The sequence below is a fragment of the Mastigoproctus giganteus genome, chromosome 1 (genome assembly GCF_048544385.1).
Source record: "Mastigoproctus giganteus isolate SK-2022 chromosome 1, ASM4854438v1, whole genome shotgun sequence".
In the NCBI taxonomy this organism is placed as follows: domain Eukaryota; kingdom Metazoa; phylum Arthropoda; class Arachnida; order Uropygi; family Thelyphonidae; genus Mastigoproctus; species Mastigoproctus giganteus.
The window spans coordinates 153,391,055-153,416,816 of record NC_143575.1 but is presented as its reverse complement, the minus strand read 5'-3'; the positions used below and the strand labels follow the sequence as shown (position 1 = coordinate 153,416,816).

The 25,762-nt window shown below is 35.7% G+C and overlaps 1 protein-coding gene across 5 annotated transcripts in view; it reads left to right on the top strand.

Moving 5' to 3' along the window:
- LOC150091204 (transmembrane protein 19) overlaps positions 1 to 25,762 on the top strand; it is a 256,672-nt gene that overhangs the window by 119,377 nt on the left and 111,533 nt on the right. For 3 of the 5 annotated variants that reach the window (XM_090374660.1, XM_090374664.1, XM_090374655.1), the window contains one exon: positions 6,185 to 6,394. In XM_090374660.1, coding sequence (XP_090230786.1) covers positions 6,185 to 6,394 — 210 coding nt within the window. Of the gene's footprint in view, positions 1 to 6,184; positions 6,395 to 12,028; positions 12,320 to 21,625; positions 21,686 to 25,762 lie in introns of all 5 variants that reach the window. The other 2 variants (XR_016546997.1, XR_016546996.1) reach the window with 2 other exon arrangements.

Genomic DNA, 25,762 nt, shown 5'->3' with positions numbered 1-25,762 from the left:
GCAGTGGAATTAGTTCCCTATAGCATTTTTGGTTTGCTGAAGACGATGGTGATGCCAAAAACACAATAGATTTCAATGGAGAAGTTTGTTCCTCACCATAAAAAGTTTATGACGGGGGGAGAGTTCACTAAAAACATATATTTCTCAGATGTTTAAGACAGTTAAAAGCACAAATTGTTGGAGCTCTCTTTCAGCCTGATAAAAACACTGTTGGGGCACCCTACCCAATCAAGTGCACACTACCATTGTGGCCTCTGCATTATAATCGGTGCCTCACTATGGCCCTACTGCCAGCCACATGGTGACATTGAACAAATTACACAGATAAAAACGCTGGTAATTAGCTAAATTCCCAAAAGTTTGCAAAATTGTCTCACCTAGGGAATCCCCTCAAATGAATGCCTTTCGACAGGAACCCTTTTCTTGGTGAACTAAACATTTAAAATTCATATTTTAACACAAAAATCAGGAGCTTGTAAAAACGTGTCTACTCGTAACGGCAACCATATTGGAAAAATCGCATACTTGAGCAGTGTACTGTATATACATTCGCAGCTTAGTACTGACTTTCATAGCATCACCAGCTTCAGTTTCTTTAGGCCAAGCCAAAACACCACGCCAATCTAAATTTTGATTCATGCTAATTGAAAATTGGTAGCTAAATACAGTTGATTCCGGTTATTTGGGACACATCGTGCATCTTGGCCCAATTAAGCGGCTGCCCCAATTATCCGAAGTTTCACGTAAATAGTTAAAAATACAATGTGCACCCCCCCCCTTTACAATTGGTTCACGTTACGACGAATTCACCACAGTAAAGTTCCATTCACTATACGATGTGTAGTAAGTGCCGGTCATTGTGATCACGTTTGTGAATTGAATTTTAATTCTATTAAACAGCGATTCTAATTAGCGAAAATAGGAGGAATATTATCCACAGGCTATAAAAGTAAAGATATATTAAGCACAAATTTACTCTTTATTACCTTACCAATTAAAAAATTAAATGATACGTGAAAATTGGAAGAATTAATACATACTGTAATAATGTTTACATACTAACTAAACTAGTTGACATTTCTGTTCACTGACATTTGTGGGTGGGGGTTAAAATTTAAAACAGTAAAAAGATAACCAATCAATAACAAAGAACACGGCACACACAAATTGCAAGTAACACAACATGTGCAAGTGAGAATGGAGTAACAAATTACGAAGCTTTAAAAATAGGAATGAAGAGAAGATCTGAAAATTAATTTTTTTATTTGATTGAAGAGTTCATGGAAGTGTAAACACATTTTACCATAATAACCCACAGAATTCCAGCTGTCGGTATTACCGCAAATTCAATAAGATCGAGTTTACTGTCCGTTTATGATTTCACTAACAGAAAAGCCCAGTAAACAGGTGACTGCTAATTGTTTTTGTTTTATGGTTGTGACCTTCAGAAATCCGACCAAACTACATAGTACGGTTGGAGACAATCGTAGGGTAATCTCCAGTGCTGAGGTCTCCTGCCCCGATTAAACGGCATTTTTTCCCAATTAAGCGAAGTAAACCCTGGCTATTTTCTCGATTGGTTTTTGTTTTTTAAGATTTGCCCCAAATAAACGGCTGCCCCGATTAACCGGTGGCCCAAATAACAGGAATCCACTGTATAAACCATGCTAATTTGAGTCTCGCCCTAATCGAGGGATACATACAGATGGGGACAATTAAGTTTAAAGTACAAGTGCACAAATGGCTGATGATGTTATTTTACCATCAAATGTTGTTTGTCTAGGTAAAACCGCTGTAGAAGTATATAAATAATTCAAGAAAAGTATATGATATTCAAGCTTTTTGCCAAAAAACCTTTTAGATGATTATTAGGAAAGGTTGTTATTGGGCTTAGGTGCATTAGCAACCCAGACCATATTGCTCCATTTTGTATTATGTCTATGCAAGCATGTTGTGTGGGGTGAAAAACTCAGAATAACTTACTGGGGGAGGGTGAACTTTATTCTCTCTGCCCGATATTGGCTAACTACAGCCTCGATTGAAGAAGCTTGAGAGATCTTGTTCAGTTTTAAATGCTTTTACTTATGTGCAATTACTTTCGAGTACCTACCACCAAAAGTGATGTTGGTTCTTCAGCCACTTGATCAAGGTTTACGTAATCCAGTTTTTTAAGAAACACTACCGAAGAATGTTTGTTTAATGTTTTTTCACATTAAATAAAATTGTGCTCTCTCGAAAGCAAAATTCAATGTGAAATCAACATCCTGCAGGCTATGTATTTATGTGTTTAAGCATGGAATGAAGCTGCTGAAAAATCGTTTGCTAACTACTTCAAGCATGCAGGATTTACCACCTTGAATGATGCAATGTGTGAAATTTCATATGCTTCTTCCTCTCTTAATTTAATACTGTAGTAAGTTAATTTAATACATATTATAAATATTATACTACTATTAGTAGAATTACATTAAATATTCAAGCTTTTACTTGTTTTGTTGGGGATTTTATGAAAGATCGATATAACGACCTTCCAATAAGACTGTTTTTGTCATTCCCCTTGAGTCAAAATTTTTTTTCAGAGAATTTATTTAATTTTAGCATTTTTAAGCCAAGATGGTACAATTAATGCTAACAGGTGTGAGTTACTCTTCCGATTTTCAAAAGCCACTTTCTTACCACCATTTGTTATAAACTGTACCTACAATTACGCTAATACCCCAACTTACGTGAACTCGGAGTTACGCGATTTTTGATTTTTTCATTTGGTGTATATCTAAAATTAGCTTACCAGTGATTTGGAAGTCAAATCATAAAGCTTGGGTGACAGCTTTCATTTTTGAGGACTGGTTTGGTCACCACTTCATACCCGAAGTCGAACGTTATTGCAAGTCTAAACAGATTCCATTTAAAGTGATGCTTCTTATTGACAATGCACCCGGTCACCCTCCTGCCACCCTAATTAATTTCGACCCACGTGTGAAAGTTGTGTTTTTGTCTCCAAACACAACCAGCCTGCTTCAACCGATGGACCAGGGAATCATCAAAACATTCAAGGTTTACTACACGAGGCGTTTGTTTGCACATCTAAATGAAGCTATGAGACAAAATAGTGAGATGTCTGTTAAAGATTTTTGGAAACAATTCAATGTTTTAGATGTCGTAAGAATCATTGAAGAATCTCGGGATGAAATTCACAAAAAAACATTGAATGGTGTCTGGAAGAAACTTGGTCCATTTTTTTTTTCAAAAACGACACGAAAACAATGCCAGAAACTGATCGTGTTGCGCATGTGATAGAAGTAGTTGTTAATCTTGCCAGGCAATTAGATTTGGAAGTCAATGGTGATGATGTCAATGAGCTGTTGGATTGACATAGTCAGGAGCTGACAATGAATGAGCTCATAGAGATGCGTGAGCAAAACGTCATCGAAGTATCCGACACTTCAGACCCAGTTTCCCCATAAAAGCACATAACAATTGCAAGCTTGACAGAAGGTCTCAACTCAATTGAAAAGGGCTTAAAAATTTTAGAACACATAGACTCCAATGCAGAACGCGTTATAGCTACAAAGCAAGGAATAAAAAAATTATTAGCTTGCTACGAAGAAATTCTGCATGAAAAAAAGAAGGCGCTGTGTCATCAGACGAATTTGTTAGATTTTATGAAGCCATCGACATCGAAATAACTCATTTATTTTTCTAATCTGTTTAGACTTCATTTATTTTTTTAATACATATTTTGTATTAATATGTATAAAGAACTGCAATTTTATTAAATATTTTTCTTCTAAACTAGTGTTTTTGTTAGTCCTTGGTCCCAATTAAACAAAATTTATATGTATTTATATGGAAAGTTGTACCCCGACTTACGCGAATTTGACTTAAGCGATTTTCATCGGACCCACCTATCGCGTAACTTCAGAGTATTACTGTACTTGAAACATAGATAAAAGCTATATGAACATTTCTAGGCAATTTGTACATAAATGGACATATTATTCAAAATAACTTTCAAAATTGTTTATAATGTTTACACTCCACAGAGTCTAAAAATGTTAAAAATGTTTAATATGTATACATGAAGTGATTAAATTACAGTTATTTTAAAATAGTGATTTAACACTGAAGTCTTTCTTACCCACTTATATAAACTGCAAAGTTAATTGGAGTTTTATCCTTTTTTGACAGTCTTGAACAGTTACAGACACAGATTTGATTTTTCCATAGTGTTCTCCAGTATACGGCATCTAATATCTGGAAGCTTTCATTTTGACCAGTCTGAATGGGAAGGATACCCAAATTAAGATAAAATTTACAATAGGAATACACAGGCTGAAAAATGCATTTAATCTTCAACACAGAGCCAGAAAAATTTATTCAGTAAAACATGGCATAATGAAGATTTCAAAATGGAGGACCCAATATTAAGGGATATAAAAACACCAGAATATTGTATTACTGCACTGTAGTTCCAAGTCGGGAAGTTTTGCATAACATTCTTCAAGATACCATTCCTGAAGTGGAGCAGGAATGACAACGTCTGTATATGAATATAACAAAGCATATCATTGATGAAATGGAATAAAATAAAATTACTGAGAGTTATACAGGGTGTTACTTTCTCAGTTAACACCTTGAGAAAGATCAGTTTTAGAAAAACAGGTGGTGTGGTGTTTTAGAAAGGGGAAAAAGGGAAGAAAGGACAGTTGACAAATTGGGATAAATAACTTAAGGAAAGGACCCATAATAAAAAAATTATAATAAAATAAAATAAATAGATATACAGAAGAAGAAATAACTACTTTATCAGAGTAACAGCAATGATGTCTAGCAAGAAACATTGACAGTTTTTCTTATCTTGCCAGAAACCAAACCAAATAAACCAAAGAAACAATCAAAATTTTGATTGTTTCTTTGGTTTACAATTGTTCTTTTGAATCATTGTTCTTTGAATTTTGATTGTTCTTTTGAATCACTGTTGATAGATCAAATTTCGTTTGATCTACCAAAAAGTCCATGATAAATTATTGGAGGGCTAGATGCAAATATGACATGATTAGCCAGGAAAAAAGTAACAATTTGTCAGGGAAAAGGGAGAAGTCAAGATGAGCTTGCAGTTGGACAGATTAGATGGATTATGTTATTTAGGCACTGATAACAACTGACAGGCTACCCAACAGGTGAAACAATAGTTTGTTGAATCATTTACTTAATACAAATCACAAAGACTATCACTCATAAAAAAAATACTAATCTTTAGGTAGAAATTTGGAGCAGGTTTGAAGAACAGAGAAATTGGGAAAGGTTTTTTTTTTTTTTTTTTTTTTTTTCCAATGACGATTTTGAATTGATTTATCTTTTGGCTTTTTGGGAGGCTCTGCCTACCAGATTCAGCTTTTTATCCTGTAAATCCTTATATTAACAGATGCCATTTCTGGTTTAGTATACATACATTCATTTATTCTAGTATGTGATGTAAAATCTGATTCATTATCAATCTGTCTTTTTGATTGTACCTATTTTTCATATACCCAAATTATAACTTGCCCAAGTTTTAACTGGAAGTTTTTTCAAACACTATACACTGCTGTCACTAACACTGATAACCTCCAAATACTACTTGGAGGTTGTCAAAGTGTTAGTGATCTGCACTAAATCATCATTTTGATATCAGGTTACTGATTCCATTTCTCATTTTCTTTGTTAATACATTCCCTGCATTTCCAAGTTTAAGCATACTTAAGCTCAAATAGTCTTTGCATAATAGTAATAAAACTTACCAACTGCCACCATTTTGAACTCCCCAAATTCAATAAGTTTCTGCCACACTTAATGGCACGTTCAAAGAAGCCTTTTCACACCAACTGTTTTCAAAAGCCTCCTATGCCAGTTTCTAATCAGAATAAGCATTTCTCTTCAGCCTCCCCACCCCTTTCCAATCCATTTTTATGTTACAGTGAGAAAGAGTATACATTGATTGCTTATGGGTATTTCAATTATAATTGCATTAAAATCATTTTCCTTGAATTTATTGTTCTTTTGAATCACTGAATACTTTTGAGCTGTCACTTATGAAAAATAGGATATTGTTTAATATTTTACAAACTTTAAAAGAAATAAGATCAATATTATATTGAATACTTGTTTTTATTTGAGTTTTATATTTATTTATTTTTGAATACAGGAACAAATGGAGGGGTGTCATTTATTGGTATTATTGTTAGTGCCTTGGGAGGAACAATAGTTGGAATGGCATATTATTTAGGCCTTCAGTTATCAAACAAAGACAGCAGTAACTGTTCTCAGTTGTTTCTTTTGGTTATGCTTGGAACTTTTGCTGGCCTCTTTGGTTCACTTATTGATTCATTTCTTGGTGCCACCATACAGTATTCAGGTATGTGTCATATTTAGTTTAATATTTTGTAAAGTATTCTTAAGAAAATGTTGATTTTGTTAACATTCAGAAATTGTTTATTTTTGGTAGTTTTTTTTTCATTACTCTGCTCAACAGTAGTGATCTTACATGTTAATGTCTGAATATAACTTATTAAAATGGGCACTATATAAATTTCTCTGCAGTGAGTAGATTTTTGGAGATGCGGTTGAGTTAGCATTCAAAAGAATTACTAGCAGTGTTGTACTCAACAATTGACTATTTACGTGTTAATGTTTGGATAAATCTAATACTTGTCTGAATATAACTTAGCTTAGTAAAAATGGACACTTAGTAAAATTGGATTCTAAACAATAAGTGGGTTTTGCAGATGTCGAGTTAGCCTTCAGGGAAATTACTAGTAGGACAATTAATAAAGATAAAATTTTAAATGCTAAGGACATAACTAAGGATCTCAGTGCATTCTTATTTGTGATCACTGAGATGTTTAGTATTTTTACAAAAAATGCTAAACATCTCTTGTAGTAATACTCCTATAAGTTATTATTATTAGTCATATAGTGCAAGGAAGCCTCAGGCTTATGCTGCACCAGCCAAAAAAAAATTTCCAAGTTACTCAGAGAGAGAGAGAGAGAGAGAGAGAGAGAGAAATCACCAAATGTGAGCCCCTGAAAGTTGTCAATAAAATAAAAGCTTAAACATCGGATGACTAATTAGTTCACCAGCTCTGTAAAGAAAATGAAGAAGAATTTTAGCAAGAGAATGAGATGGTTGCTGAAAGGAGCTGTGGATATCTTGGTGATTCCTTTCTACTTCTCGCTCTCTCAGGGTAACTCAGAAATTTTTTTTTTTTTTTTGGCTGGTGCAGCATAAGCCTCAGGCTTCCTTGTACCATATGGCTGATGATAATATTTGGTAGTTTCTCTATGAACTCTCTGGTACTGTTTTTGAGTTTCTTAATTCAGTTGATCCAATAACATGCACCAAATTAACTTAAGTGAATTGATGTAGCATATCTCTCTCTGACATAGTCAACAAATTAAATGAGGTGAATATTCAGTTGCAGTAAATAAATTAAAAGGAATTATGGCTTTTATCAATAAGCTAATGCTAACACTCTAAAAGTAATACTGACTGACAGGAATTCTACCATTTTTCACTTCTAGGGAAATTAGCAAGAAAAAATCAGAGGAAATTTATTATCACTTGATGACAATAAATCATTATCACATATCATTTAATGAGCTTGTAATCTATTGCTCTCACCTAGAAGCACTCAAGAAAGATATGCTTACAAGATTCAAAGATCTCATTGAATTTAAAATACTTGATCTGCTCTTTGGCAGATGTGCAAAGAAGAATTAATGGACTTGCAGCATGACTGTGGAACACCAGTACTCTTGAAACAAAGTGGTTATGGAGTATTCTGGGTTAAGAAACAAAGCATTTATCCAATATTCTGGTAACAAATCAAATTGTTAGTTTTAGTTTTTCCAACATCACATTTGGTTGAAAAGGGGTTCAGTGCTGTTATATAGCTATTAACTGGATAACATATTAGACTAAAAATTACTGATATAGGTGATTTAAGACTCTGTCCAATATAGGTTTACTATGTACAACAGTCTTTATTCCATTTCTTGCTAAATACCTGAACTTTAAAGCTTGTGCTAGTAATGTAATATTTCAGTTTCAAGTTCTCAACAGTGCAGGATTAATAATGCTTAACTTTTCTGATTTTGTTTAAGCAGAGTTTTCTCAGTTCATTGCTTACAACACTAAATCTTTTGGGTTTGCTGTAATATTGCTAAAACAAAATATATAGCCGACCGGACTAGCCGGGTGGGTAAAGTGCCTGCCTGGCAACCCAAAGGTCGCGGGTTCGAATCCCGCCTCGGGCTTGGATCATAGTACTGCAAAACCTTGGGAGGTGCACTATGGCCACAGAAGCTGATGCGCCAACAACTAAAAAAAAATATATATATATATATATATATATATATATGATTTTTTTCACCAGAAAAAGTTGTCTCATGGTATTTTTGTAATAATTCAAACATTAATAGTTAATAATGAAACCAAATTTCTAGGTGTGATCATTACAAAACTAACTTTTTGTTTGCATTGTAGTTTTTAAACATAAAAATGTTTTGCAAGTCTTTTGGTTTTTGAAATGTGATCTAATAGATGTTAACCAAAAAATTTACAGTAGTTAAGTATATCATTTCTATTTTAACTTATGCTTCAGTAGTTTAGTTCTCAGTTGGTGAGAATAATGCTAAACAAGTCTTGAGTATTCAATTTTGGATATTAAAATCAGCCAGTTATCAAGCTGAATTGCACTGAATACTTAATGCCATCAAACTTGATGACAAATTATTGGCAGGAGTTAATAGCCATCTTGACATTTTGACTAGAATTTAGTGGAATGCATAGTCGCCAACTCCCTGGATTTTTGTTGGAAAAGCTATCTTTTGATTGGATTTGACCCCATTTTCTGTTTCACCATCATTTGTAAAAGAATAAGAGAAGTTTACCTCAATATGATACGTAGAACACTTCTGTATGATCTTCTCCAGCAATTAAAACGAAAACAATTAAAAAATCTTACAAATCTTATACTAAGAAATAATTAAAAATCAATTTAATGCAATTAAAAATTAAGTAAAAATTAATTTAATGAAAAAATCGTTTTGCCAATTTCTTTATTAAATTAATTTTTTATTTAATTTTTAAATGTGTTCAGTTGATTTTTAATTATTTCTTACTGTAATGTAAGATTTTCAATTTTTTAATTGTTTTCATTTTAATTTCTGGAGTGTATCATATGGAAGTGTTCTATATTTCATATTGAGATAAACTTCTCTTATTCTTTTACAAATATTGATATCAATGTAGAAAGTATTGAGCATTATAGCTCTGGTTCATACTATCAGATTCATTTTTAAACTCTTATTGATTATTTCATTCACTTACTTTCTCTTCAGGTTTAACTTATCGATACATGCAATTATGGGAGATGTTTTGAACACCATGGTGCAAATTACATTAGATTAACACTAAGATACTCAGCCCAAAGTTACTGTATTTCTTTTCTAAAATATTGCCTTCAAAACAACGTTGTTCCGGAGTTTTCCAGGGTCAATTTAAATCATAAAATTTCGGGCGTTAAGCAACTAGCACTTGCCACATCGTGTAATATAGTTAAACTTTACTTAAGATCTTGGTATTCTAATAAAGAAAAACACCTTTCCCAAATTAGGAAACTTCGCAACAAAAAAAAAATTACCTGCATCCTAATGATTGAAGGCGTCCATAGATTTGTGACGTGAAGCACAGGCCTCAGAAATAAAAAAAATAAAAAATAAAAAAAGACACATTTAACAAATTGAATACATTATCGGGAGTGTCAAGACATGTTCATATGAGTTCAAACCCATTGTCATGAGCCTGCAACCAAATGCATACAAGTTGGGTGATCCCCCGCATTCACACAATGTGCTGCCACAGAATACTTCAGCTAGTTCGCAAACATCCCCTCGTCCAACATTCAAGGAAGGAAAATGGTTTTGCAAATTTTTTTCTTTAAATTAATTTTTTACTTAATTTTTAATTGCATTAAATTGATTTTTAATTATTTCTTACTGTAATGTAAGAAATAATTTTCGATTTTTTTTGTTTTACTTTCTGGAGAGTAAGTGTTCGGAAGTGTTCTATGTATCATATTGAGATAAACTTCTCTTATTCTTTTACAAATATTGATATCAACATAGAACGTACTGAGCATTATAGCTCTGATTCCTACTATCAGTTTCTCCATCATTGTATAGTTCATAACATAGTTTCTTCACTGATAACATAGTTTTTCCTCTCTCCTTTTTCTTTACAAAAAGAATAGTAAAACTACATTAAAATTTGGGTTTAAAAAAAAAATTCGCAGAATTTCTTGTTAATAAAAAAAAAAAAAAAAAAACTCCTGTAAGGTTAGGTATCACCTGAGAATTGTTTTCTGTAATTTTTCAGTTAGAAAAGAAGCAAAATTCATTCTGCAGGTTTTTTATTTCCAAAACATTGCATACAATACACCCAAGGAATTTAGAATGTAATAAAGATTTCTTTTCAGAGAAAATAAACAAGTCAAGTATTACATAAGTCAGGGAGTTCCTGTATAATTGAGTCCTCTTTTAATTATTTCTAAGTCCAATGGCAGTGTCCCTGCCAGGACCTGCAGATGTACTAGCAATGCAGCATGCTGTCATGATGGTTGAGAGTATAATCCTCTGTATGGAATCTAATTTTATTTTATTCTAATCTGAAATGGCTCTGCAGTACCACACCTGTGCCATAGGTAATAACTGGGACAAATATAGCCTGAGTTGCTTATGCTTCTAAAACCTTATTACAATAACGGTAATAATAATTGCAGCATAAGCCTCAGGTTTCCTTGCACCATATGGCTAATAATAATAGCCTTATAAATAAGAGCAAGCATCTTCCTTTTTAAACCCCAGTCAGTGAAGCCAATCCTAGCAATAATTCCAACATAATTCTTGACTTTTTTTGGCCAAATGCACATGATATGGATAGAAAGTTAACTTATTGTCGAATATTTCTGTTGCTAGGCTGTTGTTTTACCTGCTATTTTAAACTGCATCATGTTCAAGTTATCTTTTAATAGAATTGATTTGGTTTTACTACTGAATATTGTTAGTTTTTGTATATTGACCCATTGCTGGAAAGTACTGATTGCTAAATTGGCATCATGCTCAAAAACGTCATGGGTGTTGACATTGACAAGCAAGACAAAGTCATCAGTGGATGACTTTGTCTTGCTTGGATGACTGGCCCTGTCAGTTGGGCCAGTATCCATCTCCAGGAATTTAACACCGAACCCTGGGGATATCCTTTTGTCAATCATCTGGTGATGCACTGATATCTGGTTTTGACTGAGACCTCTCTATCCCTGAGATAGTCTTGTTCCAGTTCATCAAAGAATCCTGCAAAATTGACAGACATGGCCAGTACATATTTTCCCCCTGCTGTATGTGCTGTTTTAACTAGATAGGCCATGGTGTACTCTCTGTGGTGACGGCCTCCGTAGCCGAGTGGCCAGGAGCGGGAGTGCAGTAGCACATGCTCTTTGAGTAGACTGGGGTTCAAGCCCCTGACTGCTGAATACGGTCGATCTGCCAACCCGCACTGGATCAGCGTGGCAGATTATGGTCCATTTCCCTCAACATGAATTGTTGAGGAGGCTTCCATCCTGCAGTGGGTTGATAATGGCTGCACTTTACTTTTTTTTACTCTGTGGAGCATCCCTGATTAAATCTAAATTGTGTTTGATTGTAAATTGGCATTGAGGTAGTGAGTTTGTAGCCCGAATAGTATCCGCCTCTCGATTACCTTGTCCAAAACTGGCAACAAGGCAGTGGGCCTGTATGAGTTTGGATCTGTTAGTGGTTTTTCAGTATTAATCTTATGTTAGCCTGTTTTCAAAAGTTGGGGAAGATACCCTTTGTAAATAGTTATTGTACAGTTGCAATAGGTAGTGCAGATAGCTTTTTGCCAATTCTTTTAACATTTTTATTTCCATAATATCATTACCTTACATTTATTCTTTTTTGGTTTTTCTAGGTATGGATAGGTCCTCCAGGGTGAAAGAGGTCTCAGTCTCAAAATTTTGGTAGCTGTTTTCTGTGCATATATTGGACAGGTCTTGTGCAAGGTGTTATCATTTTTGCGAAAGAGTGCGTCAGGTGTTGCTAGTCTAGTCTGGCCAGCCTCAGCATTTGCAGTGTTTACCAATCGCCTTTTTGGTAGCAAACCACATCCCCATGGGTCAGTACTCACAGTACCAACAAGCATTTGCCAGGATTCCTTCTTTTTATACCTTATGAGGCTTGCATACTGATTCCTTAAATTCCTGTAAGTATCCCTTCTGGCATTTACCTCTGTTGGTGACAAATTTGTTCTGGATCTCTGGAAATGTTTTCTAGCCTGATAACCATTCACCAGTGAATATCCATCTCAGAGAACCACCACCACCACATGATCTTTGTTGTTTCTTCCTCATAGGGGTATTTGCAGCTGTGATAATGGTTTCTTGTCAGTTTGTTGACTTGGATGCATTTCATTATTCCCTTCTGGAGGTATCCATGAAAAGGAGGGATCCAAGGGTTTCTTGGCATCTCTGCCACTTAGTTTTTTTTTTATGTTTTATCTGATGATATCATATGTTGGAATGGGGGGGGGTCTGATCCAGCTGGCATTCCAACTGAAAGGTGGATCAGATGTAGTCCTGCTTCTTGCACATGCCAGTTTATGAATTTGTGTGCTGTGCCTTGTGTTGCCATAGTAATGTCTATCACACTTTTGTGCAATGTACTGCTGTACGTTGGTAGATTATGTGGTGAGGTTGTGGCTATGACGTCTTCCAGTTCCTTTTCAATTTAGGATCCTTTTTTGTCTGGAGTACAGTTGTGCCACATTGGAGATCTACAATTTGAATCCATTGATATAAGAATTTTGTCCATGAAGCTGGCTTAGAGCTATTTCAATATATTGAACAGGCTATGCTTTAGTTCAGTCTATATTACATTGAAATAATGTGGAAGGATTCCAAAGGGGAAGTAATCTGTGCACAGACTGCTGGTGGGGTACACAGGCTGTTTTTCCTAGTAACTTTAACATTTCTATTTCTGACTACTATGGCTCCACATAGTGTCTGTGGAGGCTTCAATAATTCTGTAGTTTGCAGGCTAGCTCTGAACCTTGCTACCACGAGTGTAGGGCTACTGGATACGTGTTTGTGTATTTGGTTTTCTTCCATAACTGTTTTCAGCTGGTCTACTGCTGTGCGTTCATGCTGGGCATTTATCTATGAGAGATTCAAAGCCTGGTTATCATATTATTAAGATTATGGAAAGTATCCAATCTGTTTTAGCTGGTTTACTGTCTTAATGTAGACAGGACACTTAGGATCCCTCGTGGAATGATTATGCGCTAGCCCAGCAGATTTACAGTTGGGAAATTTGGCCTCCTGTGTTTTCCTGCACTCTTTTTAATTGTGGCCTTTGACAACAAGTGTGGTATTCAGTGGTGATATTCAAATTATTTAACAATGGTACTCTAAGATAAAATTATGTATAGGGAATACAGGTAATCAAAAATAAGAAAAACAAACTGTAATGTCAAGAAAAAGAAACAAATTTTAATTAACATAAATAATATTGAAATAAACAATTTTTAGCCAACAATATTGCACAATACATTATTCTAATAATTTCCAAATCATTGATTGGTTTTGGGAAATTGTTTTTGATGCCTTTTCTTTGACAAGATTATCACTTGTTAGATGCCTGCCTGAGCCACGATTTGACATAAGGAATTGCATCAAATTCTTCCAGCGATTTTACCATTAAATTGATAGTAATTAGGTGACTTATTGTTTCCATAGTAAGAGAATTTCGTTTATTCTCAATAATATTGTTCACGGTGTCACCTGTGCCAGATGTTTCCGTATGTTCAGGTTATGAAGTCGCTGGCTGTTCGAAATGTCATGTGGTGTTAATATTTGATTAACCGATTATTTAATTTTTTGGATGCGTAATTAAAAACAAAAAAAGAAAAGTTCTGATTTTGAAAAAGGCCGAATAATACGTGTTTCGAGTGTGTGGGGGCAGGAGTCCCCACAGAATCCAAAAGGGGAAAAAAAAAAACCCCCTATTTGCATATTTGATTGCGTGCTGGTGTTTGTTGTATTGGGTGATTTTTTTTTTTCCTGCGAAATAATAGCTCAAAAATGTTGGGGCCTTTACATCTGGTGGAAACATCTGGCACGTGGTGCTTGACACCCATGCCAGATGTTTCCATATGTTTATCATGTGACACTGGGCGGGATCAGCACCCATCAATCATGGCCGTATGGTAGGTGTACCTGTCTCTGAATCTTGACCAGAGAATTTCATTTATTCTCAATAATATTATTCATGGTACTAAAACCTCTTTCAGCTCCCGAAGCATTAGCATCGGTAACTTTTAAGATTCGTTTAGCCCTTAAAATACTGTCAGGCTCGGGCACATTTATTATACATGATATTTCTGCTATCAATGAAATCTCGAAAGTCATTTACTGGAATATTGTATTTAATTAGTTGACTTAATTGTTGTAATTTATTTTCACTTTCAATCCATGGAGCTTCACAAACATGACCTGGCCAAATTTCAGGGTTTATCAATTAATAGGTTGAAAAAGCTCAGAAGATCATTATCGTTTTTGGGAGCGAGATTAGCTCTGTGTGGGCAAAGTCTTTATGGCTCCAGCTAATAGAAAAGTTTTTCTTAAATTTTTCTGTTTTATTGACTTAAATTGGCATATTAATTTATTTCCTAGAAGTAGCTTTATATTCCTAGTAATGATACTTAATTTAATTTGAACTTAGATGGAGATTTTGTAGGTTATTATTTAGTATCAGTAAGGGTATTCAATCCACGTTGAACAAAATTTTGCAGCTCTAGTGAACACTAAGTTTTTAATTATATTTAGCCATTTTATTGACTTAATTGTTATATTGAACTATGTATATCTTAGTGCATGCATCATTTATACACAGCCAATTATAGATTAGTAAATTTGCAATAGTGACATCGTTTATAAGTTACATCTCATATTGTGAATACCTTCACAACTAGTTGCCATGACATTGCACTACTTCGAATAAGTAATGCTTCACCCTGGGGTGAAGTATCCGCCACCCAGAAGGCACCGTTTCAGGGCTATTTGGCCCTTCTTCAGTGAGTGGGTATGTACCCAAGTGATGTAATAATGACAAAATAGTTGTGAAGTGTATCTCCACAATATGAGAGATGCCTGATGGTGTATGATATAAGTTAGGACTCTAATGCATTAAGGGCTTATGCCTCAAGCTGCGAAAGAGTTAGACATAGTCTTTCGCAGTTTGAGGCATAAGCCCTTAATGTATTAGAGTCCTATTGTTATATTAAATTATAAGTAGCTTATAGACCTAGTCAAGCTCCTTGGTTTATTTTGAATTTAGATAGCGATTTTGAAAGTTAATTAATATTTAGTGTCTGTAGATTTACCATTCATAACTTGCCACCATTGTTATACGTTACAACGTATGTCCCGAACTAGATAGCGAAACATGTAGCACTGTATTAGAAATCTGTTAGCTTAGTGTAGTATAATCAATCTTATTAAATTTCATTGTCAATTAAATTGTACTTTTTTAACTAAAAACACAAACTAGATTTTACAAATGTAACATTATAAATGAATACATATACCTTGACAGGAGAAACGAAAGTCAGATAACGTAACTCGGAGATAATACTCAATACTGAAAATATATATATAGTGTTATAACAGCATTGGGATATAAGTTTAGGGTTATATTTTTGTATTGAAATTGAATCAAAATCATGACTTCAATTCAATTCCCAGAGCAGCAAAGAAAAAAGGTTCAAGCTAATGGGAGTACTGTGACTCAGGGGAGAACTGAGAGGGGCGGTTGTCCTCTGATTCAAAGCCTTTTGAAATGTACTGCTTGTCTGATGTTTGTGGAGCAATCAGGAACGGAACATGATATTGCCGAGTTCTTTGTGTGTGAGCATGGTGTGAGGAAATCGGGCACCAACTCAGCGTTGTTAAGGGCCTATATGAGAGCTCGAAGGATTTAAATTGAGAGGCCCACAAACGCTAGAGCTTGCACTTAAAATCGTGCACCGCGATGCGCTGGTCCCAAAGGAACTAGTTTTTGTCGGTGACTCTAGTGTTAGGAAAACATTAGCATTAACAGAGGCATATGATGCAAGAAAACAAGCTTATGCAACATCAGCCAAAAAAAAACTCCTCTAATTTCACCCCCCCATTCGTTCAAAATGCCTGTCCAGCTACTTAAATTTATTTAGGCTATCAACTTCAACAGCAAAAAATGGAAATCTGTTTCACCAATCAACCACCCACTGGCTAAAGGCAAATTTCCACACATCTATTCTACAACTGTCTTTCTTAAATTTGAATCTATGCCCATTCAAGTTCTTAATCTGAGCAAGAGGAAGAATCCCATCAGCATTCAGCCTGCTCAACCCATTCAAGGCTTTGGCATATTACACCTCAATCAGATCACCTCGCAGGTGCCTACTCTCCAGGCAAATGGGGAACATATTGTGCAAAAAGGATAGGTGGACCAGGGTATGTCTACCTGGGGCAAAGGTTGATGATATTAAGAGTAGGAGACAGGTGGAACAATTACAGGTAAATGTTGAAAAAAAGCCGTGAGTTAGGGTTGAATTTGAAAGTGTCTGAAATTCTGCCCAGACACGATAGGAGGGAGTATATGATGAGAACCTTGTGAATCAATTCAGCCCTGGAGAGATTGTGCAAGGCTCAAGGGGTAGAATTTTTCTCAGCCTGGTCTGTGCTTGTTAATAGGCAAAACTGCTTCTATCAGGGATGGGATACACTTAAATAGAAAGGGTGCAAGAGTATTTGCTCATGCTATGGAGGCAGAGTTAGGTGAGTTGGAAAATTGCTAGCTTGCGAGGATGCACGGATCAAAGTAGCTGCTGGCAGAGATAAATGTGATTCTTGCACTGCTTCTATTGGAATGAGCAGGAGATTCTAGAGACTGCTGGGAGTCATTGTGGAACAAGTAAATACATGGGCTGTGTTACGGTAGCTAAGAATAGGAACAGGTGCATATATGTACTCTAGGGGTTCACATCTGGTGGTATGGGCTTGGCAATCCCAGGTCACTGGATATCGTCATTGATATCGTCATTCTTCTCTTTTTTGGTGATTCCTTTCTACTTCTGACTCTCTCTCTGGGTAACTTGGGTGCAGCAGAGTCAGCCTTCTTTGCACCACATATCTAATAATAATATACTTGCGTGTACACCAATCCTAGGAGTTCGGTAAATAAATTTGACGAATTTGACGTGTTCGTCAAAACATCAAAGGTAGATATTGTTGGGATATCAAAGACGTGGTGTCACACAGGTATAAGGAATGCAGAACTGGTATTTGTGGAGTACAATGTGTACAGAAAGGATAGTAAGGGTTATGCTATTAGTTAAGAAACACATAAAATCCAAGGAAATGCAGCCAGTCAACATGGCTGGACAGTGCAGTGTCGAGGCAGTTTGGTGTGACATAAGCATTAGGAGATCAAAATTGAGAGTAAGAGTGTGTTATAGGCCTAATGACTCTGATGATTATAATAATGAACTGTACAGGGAAATAGAGTGGGCCAGTAAATCAGAGTGTCTTATAATGTGGGATTTTAATTTCCCAGATATTGACTGGAATTTGTGGGTTGGTCACTCACACACTAGCAAGGCTTTTGTGGATTTATTGGATAATGGTTTTCTACATCAGCATGTTCGGGAGGTAACTAGAGGGTTAGTTAGTTGAGTTTTATTGGCGCATCAGCAACTTAGGCTATAATGCGCCAAAACTTTGTCAACAAAATTAGTAAAACATGGTAACTAGAGGGAGTAATACTCTTGATCTGATTATCAGTAGTGATTCTTCATGCATTAAGCATCTGCAGATAAAGGAACCACTAGGTGGCAGTGATCACAGTGTGCTGAAGTGGGATTTACTCAAAGAGGTAACTACTATCAAGGGTAAAGGTTTTTGCTTTAGTCAAAGTGACTACAGTGGTCTGAGATAGTATTTAAATTCTGTATGGTGGGACCACCTGATGATGTTACTAACAGCAAATTCAAAATGGGAAGTATTCAAAGAAATAATCTTGGAAGCTACTATACTTTTCATACCGACTTAGAAATATTGTTGAAGGTTTAGGCCTAAATGGATGTAAGATGAACTAATGAGACATATGGCAGAGAAGAAAAATGAATGGGTTACATATAAATTAACAGGTGACACAAAAGCCTATGATGGATATAAGCTGGTCTGCAACCAAGTCACAAAGGAGGTTAGGCAGGCAAAGGCAGATTACGAGAAATCTTTGGGAAAGGATGCAAAGAAAAACAACAAAGAATTCTTTACTTTTGTAAACTCTAGAAGGAAGGGGATGAATCAGATTGGTCGACTTGATATCGATGGTTCAACTGTTGATGATCCTGCTCCAGTGGCTAACAAACTAAATGTGTATTTTGGCCTCTACATTCATACATGAGGAGTTATTCAGGGAGTGGAATGCTACGGATGAATTAAAGATCTGGCAGTGACCTGGATGATTTTGTTATAAGTGAGAGCAAATTGGAGGAGAAATTGTTGAAGATAAACCTAAGAAAGGCACCTGGAGGGGGGGGGGATCTGTCCAGTTATATTAAAGGAGGCAGCAAAGGAAGAAAGCAAACCCGTAGCCATAATTATGAGAGCTTCCTTGGATTTGGGAGGTACCCATGGACTGGAGATGTACAAATGTGACCCCAATTGATAAAGGAGGATCAAAGGGTGACAAGTAATTATAGACCTGTTAGTTTAACTTCTGTTCCATGGATATTAATGGAGGCACTGGTTAAAGAAGCACTGCATGATCATCTAGACAAGACTTCAGTTATAGTTTGGACACAGCATGGGTTTGTTAAGGGGAAGTGTTGTCTGACCATTTTGATTGGATACTATGATGTGGTCACAAAGAACTGGATGTAAAGAATAATTTTGATAACATATATTTGGATCTTAGAAAGGGTTTTGATACTGTTCACATGGAAAACTGCTGCACAAATTGGAGCAGTGTGGCATTGGAGGCAAATATCTGCTTTGGATAAAGGGATGGTTGAGTGAGAGAAGAGTGGTAATCAATTGATACTGCCCTTTGTCGACTAATATGATTAGTGAAGTCACCCAGGGTTCAGTGATGGGTCCATTGTTTGCTGTATTTATTAATGATATTGATGATGGTTTATCAAGCTTAATGTCCAGGGTTGTTAATGACACTAATGACAGTATGCTGCTGTAGCAGGATTTAGAAAAGTTGAGCAGATGGGCTGAGATGTGTCAACTGAAGTTGAACATTGACAAAAGTAAAGTACTGCACTGACAGTGGTAGAGAATGAAAAGGACTTGGGCAGGCAGATATGAAGTTTTCTGAGCAGTGCAACCGGTCTGCAAGAGTAGCCCATGGTGTCTTATCAATGATATACAGGAAGTTTTCTAGCAGGGATAAGGAGGTGATAATCCCCTTGTATATGGAAATGGTTAGGCCACATCTTGAGTAGTGGATACAGGTCTGGAGGTCTCATTTTAATAAGGATGTAGAGCTGCTGGAACTAGTACAGAGATATAAAGCCTTGAATGGTTTGAGCATGCTCAATGCTGATGAGATTCTTCCTCTTGCTCAGAATAATTGCCTGAGAGGGCATATATTCAAATTGAGAAAGACAGTTGTAGGATAGATGTCCAGAAGTTTGTCTTTAGATTGCTGGAACAAACTTCCATCTGTCATTGTAGAAGTTGATATCTTAAATAGATTCAAGGCAGAACTAGACAAACATTTGGAGAGAGTGGATGGATGAAATGAGAAGGGGGGGAGGGTTGGCAGATACTAAATAAGGTTGCTTTCTTGCATCATGTGCCTTTACTCTGATGAAATATGTAAGTGTTTAGCACTGTAAGTGCTTAAAGGCACCACTGGCAATAATAAGCTATTCGTACTTATTTTTGAAATAATCCAATTGCTTTTCATCCAGAAATGCAAATTGTATATTGCATTTTGTACTAACTTCTGCTCAGAATGAGAAAATCTTTCAGGCTCTATTGATTGTTGCACAGTTTTAGACGAATTTCCAAGTCGTAGAAATTTTCAAAAATTTATCCAAACTGTGTTGCCTCATCATTCTAAATGCAATTTAAGAACATTTCTCACAAAGTAGGCGCCTCTGTGGGCAGGAGCAGCAGTGCATATCATACGCTTCTTGATTAGACCAGGGTTAGAGCCAGTGCCCACCAAATACGGAGGATGTGGAAAGGTCAGGGAATGACCACCGCATATCCCCAGAGCAATATGGCCTTAGTTGCTAATGCTCCTAAAAACCAAACAAACAAACAAACTCACAAAGTAAAACTCCACATGCATTACTTACTGCTGTGAGTAAACTTTTGAGAATTAAGGAGCACATACACACACACACTCAGTGCCTGAAATCAGCTCAAACTACTGATGTGGAAAAGAGCAAAAGAAGGTTACAAGGGATTCAACTTACTTCAGATTGATAACACCCACCATCTGTTTACTGAGAGAGCAACAATTACTTCTGAAACTAGGTTGCTGTAACGGCATACCAGTTTCACGGGTAAACTTTTGCCAAACCCTGGAGGCTAGTTCAATTATCCAATTACAAGATTGGGCTGACTGACTTTGACTCTGTATTTTAGGTTAAATTCAAATTTCAGTTGCTCTCTGGTCAAATACTCCTGGAAATTTTTGTCAGACTTCAGTTGAGAATCTTCCCTGGTTTAGTATGTTTGGTCCTCTAGTTTTTGGTTTTTCTGATTTTAGCCCTAAATCGGTTACTATAGGATTATTTCTGATTTTTTCGGCATCCTTCTGAGTTGCTTCTTCAGTTACTTACGCCAATGTAATATATTTACTTTGGCCTTTTATTTTTACATTTCTGAACTCTTGTTCCAGATTTTTGGTGACAGCTACTTTGACTGCTTCACTGGAGTCCAGTTTGCTGACCTTTGTTGAATCTCAGTATAATTATAGTTTTCTCATTTTGGTTAGTAGTCTTATTTTGATTTTTTACCACCTTTTGTAATGGTTGGTTTGCTTTCAGTGCTTGTGAATAGGTTTGAGAAGGTTGTTTTTGTTCCAAATTTTTTAAGTCTCTAATGTGGTAACAATATGTTCCCTTAGGTAAAGTATGCAGTTTTCAAGATTTCTTTTTTAAATAAAGAAATGCAAAAAGTTGTTTATTTACATAACCATGAAATACAGTGACAGCTTTTGTTAAACTTTTATCCATGGGTTTATGATGTGCAGTATATATATATATATATAAAGGCAGATAAATATTACTGAATCATACAATAATAATAGCACAGACCCATCATGCTCAAAGGCATCATTAACTCATTTTTGAATTGCTCTGTATACATAGAATGCAAAACTTTTTCTGTAATAAAAACAGTTTCATTTTATAATTTCTTTTATTACCTTGTAATTCACTTTGAATTTAATTATGTTAAGGGTTCTGTCAGAATTAATGTTTAATGTTAAAACTATTTGAAAGGGTGGTAGAAAAAGTTTCCCAAGAATGGGCTGCTGCTGCAAAAGAAGTTGGAACCACTGAGTAAGATTATTAAAAACTATAAAATATATAATATGCATTAATAAAATTGGACATTCAAACATTAAAATGTGATGAATGGTTAAATGATGTCACAGTTCTCACATATAGTAAGTCATTAGCCCTCATAAGAAAAGAACATGTAAGGTGACTGTCCAGCCTGGAGCCAATCAAGAAATAGTTTCTCTCTCTCTTCAGACCCTGTGGAGACTGGACTTACATGATCTGTCACAGGCTCAATTTGGTTTAGTTTTTTGTAGCCTTCTTTGTCAATTTTGACCATTAAAAATGTAGTTTATATATTATTTATGTATAGTCTGTATGGGGGATTGGCATATAGCTGTTATTCAGAGGAATAGCTGATTTGGCAACAATAATCAGATTTAGAAAGAAAATGTAGCAACTCCCTAAACTCAAAACAGCACTGGGTGAGAATTTGCCTTGCCATAGGTAGTCTGTGATGCACTTAATAAATTGGTGATCTTTGGGTGACAGTTAGCTTTTATGTGACCAAAGGCCAACTCTATCATAGGCAATGCTGTTAGCCTTAACTTGGCTCTTTGGGGAGAAGTTGCATGTTGGAAGATATGTGTTGGAATTAGATATCAACGATTGAAAAGGAGGATATCAGAATCATTTAAGAGGACAAAGGAAATTCTAATAAAAATCTAAATAAAAATAATTAAGTTTAAAAATTTCATATAAGTTTTATTGAACTAAATTATATTTACAATCGTATTTAATAGTGATAAAAATACTCATACATAATTCAAAAAGCTGTAGTTATATGTGAGAAATTGATGAAGAAATAAAAATATTCCTTTAAAGCCACAAACAACCTAAATTCTTTCTACAGATGAAATGAACCACATTGTTTTAGCATGTAGCTTTTCTGAGCTATGTTGTTTTAGCATGAAACCAAAATTTGCTATATTTTGGTGGAACATTAATATCAACATACTTGCAAATATCTTTTAAGCCCTCAGTGCGACAGTACAGATGAAAAAAAAAAAATTATATATATATGAAAATGATAAATATATACAAAATGAGGTATATTTTTTGCTGTTGATTGCCATTGCATAAATACCATACCATACAGTCATGGAGAATATGTGAAATACTTCCAATACCAGTGATGTTCAGTGCTTGCTACAAGAATGAAAATACATTTCTGCTCGCTTTTTGGTTGATACATATAGAATTAACATTCACGTTCCCCTTCAATTTAATGTCCCAAGTAACAGAACTGTTGATAAGAAGGGGGTGAAAACTAACTGTTAGTGGACGTGAAAATAGCCATTATACAGTTGTTCTAGCTTGTTGTGCCGACGGAACCAAGCTGCCTCCTATGCTGATTTTCAAACGCAAAAAAATTCCAAAAGAAGACATTCCTCGAGGAGTGATTGTCCACGTTCATGACAAGGGTTGGATGGATCAGGATGGGATGAAGATCTGATTTGAGAAAGTTTTTGGAGCAGGAGACCAGGTGGGCTCTTATGCAAACCTGCCCTATTGGTGCTTGATCAGTTCAGGGCACACATAACAAAAAATACAAAGAAGATTACTGCAGAGCAAAAAACAAAACTTGCTGTCATACCTTGACATCCCAGCTCCAACCACTTGATGTCAGCATTAACAAACCCTTCAAAGCTGCCATCAGAGACAAATGGAACCAATGGATGAAGTCTTCTGGGCACAATTTGATACCAGCAGGAAGAGTGAAGAAACCAACTATAGGAGAAGTTGCATTTCAAATGCCATAGATGGAACTGAGAACGAGGCAATATATGAAGACAGTGATTTGTCATCAGACACAGATGAGGACAAGCTAATGGATGGGAGTTTTGAAAGTGATGAGTTGTATGAATTTTATGATGAATAAAACTTGAGTTCAATAACTTTATGTAATACTTTTTTTTTCAAATTTCGGGCCCCAAAATTAAGGTGCGCCTTATAATGGGGAAATACAGTAATTGAAAAGTTAAAAGTCCTTCATTATTTGACATTCTGATTTATTTTCCCACTCTGTTGTACAATTGTGTGTTATATTCATCACAGTTCATCAGCCTATATAATACACATTCCTGCTTTTGTTGTTTTCACAGTGCTTATGTCACACCAAACTGACTCACCATTGTTCTGGCCACTCATACCATCTGGAAGCACAACCTTAGATTTTATGTGCTTCTTAACTAAGAGGGTAACACCTCCCCACTCCTGTTCTTTCTGTACTCATTATACTCCCCATATTCAATCTATGCCCTTTGCATCTTAGTGGCATCATTTCTCCGACATCCCCACAATATCTGCATTTGATGATGACTAATAATTCAAATTCATCAAATTTGTTTACAATGCTCCTAGCATTAATGTACACACAGTTGTACATGCACCTGTTTTTACATGCACTCAGTAACTCTAACAGAGCCCATTTATTTGCTTTTTTTGATAAGAATCCCCAGCAGGCCATGAAATACCTGACACCTTGCTTTCTAGGATGCTCCATATTCTGGTAGAAGCGATGCAAGAATTGCAAATCTGTATGTTGCGGCTGTTAATCTATTAGTCTGTGTATCCCCTCCAGCTAGCAATTTTCCAATCCACCTAACATTGCCTCAATAGCATCAGCAAATATTCTTGCACCCATTCTATTCAAATGTATCCCATTGCCGTTTTAATGGCAATGGGATACATTTGAATAGAATGGGTGCAAATAGAGCTTTTTTTTTTTCCCCTGCCTAAGAAAAGTGTACTAGTAATATCAAAGTTGTTTGGCAAGCGAAAATAACATAGTAATGGTGCTTAGCAAGTGAATGACTCAAGTCCTCATCAATCAATCTCGGGGCTACTGCTTTGCTAATTATCAAAATTGTGGGCAGTTATTCATTGAGAACTCTAGCAATCTGACCATATTGTGCTGATATCAACATTGTCTTAAAAATCTGTAATTTTTTTGCTTATTAAACATCCCCAGGTATTTGTAGAAAAGTGTGTTCACAGACCAATTTGCATGTTGTGCTGGCTGAAAAACCTTTGTGGGGTAACCCTACTCCCTCTGTTTGAGATCACCTAACTACAACCTTGATTGAAAAGGACTTCAGAAACTCCTCCAGACATCTCTAAATGAGTGGAAGATGATTTTTTTTTTTTTTTTTTTATGAAAACCCCAAACACGAAAGGTATCAAAAAACCTATAGTACTTAGTACCGTGCATGGGTTGAAGGAGAAGTATGGAGGGAGGGGGATGCCGGAAACTTTGCTCTAGAGACTAAACATGGGTTTCAACACTTCAAGCCTCCAATAAGCAAAGTGGTGGTGACATGTTGTTCTGACCAAGCTTCTATGGAGGATGCTGACACTAGCAACAGATATACTAGTACTCCAGTTAACAGCGGGCCATGCATTTTTTGTGAAGTGTACAGGGTCAGTTGCACAATGTGCAGATTCATACATTATGGAGCTCAGTAAAATTGTGTTCAGTAACTACTTTATTAACATGTAATGAACGTACTCTCCCCAAGTGCTTTTTTTTTTTTTTAAATAAGTGGATAAATGTAGAGTAGAAATGCATCACAAATCAACAACAGTTAGTTGACCTGTCACTTTTATTCAATGATTTGAATGATCTGAACTTATTTTTTTTGTCATGAAAACAGGTTTCACAAGTGTTTGAAATGGACGAGAATGCACTTAGAATTCTGTTCTTGTTTGTCATAAACATTGATAATATAGCAGCCAGGCCTCGCATAACGCGAGTTCGATTAATGCGATTTTCAGTTAACACGATCTTTTTTTTTTTTTTTATGCGATAGCTGAAAAAGATTTGAATCGCGCATTAAGCTTACCGCGAGTCGTAATTAAATTAATTTTATTTAGCTTAACGACACAAGGGCTACTGAGGCCAAATTGTGTCTGTTCATAGTTTATTTAGTCGAAATATAGCACTGTTGGTGTTAAATTAAATACTCCTATACCGCGAGTCGTACAGTCAATAAACAAACATTTGCCTGCTGCCCGCCTTGGTATGTTCCATCAACCATCGGAAGAAGACGTGTTACTTGTTTGTCTCCTGCTAAT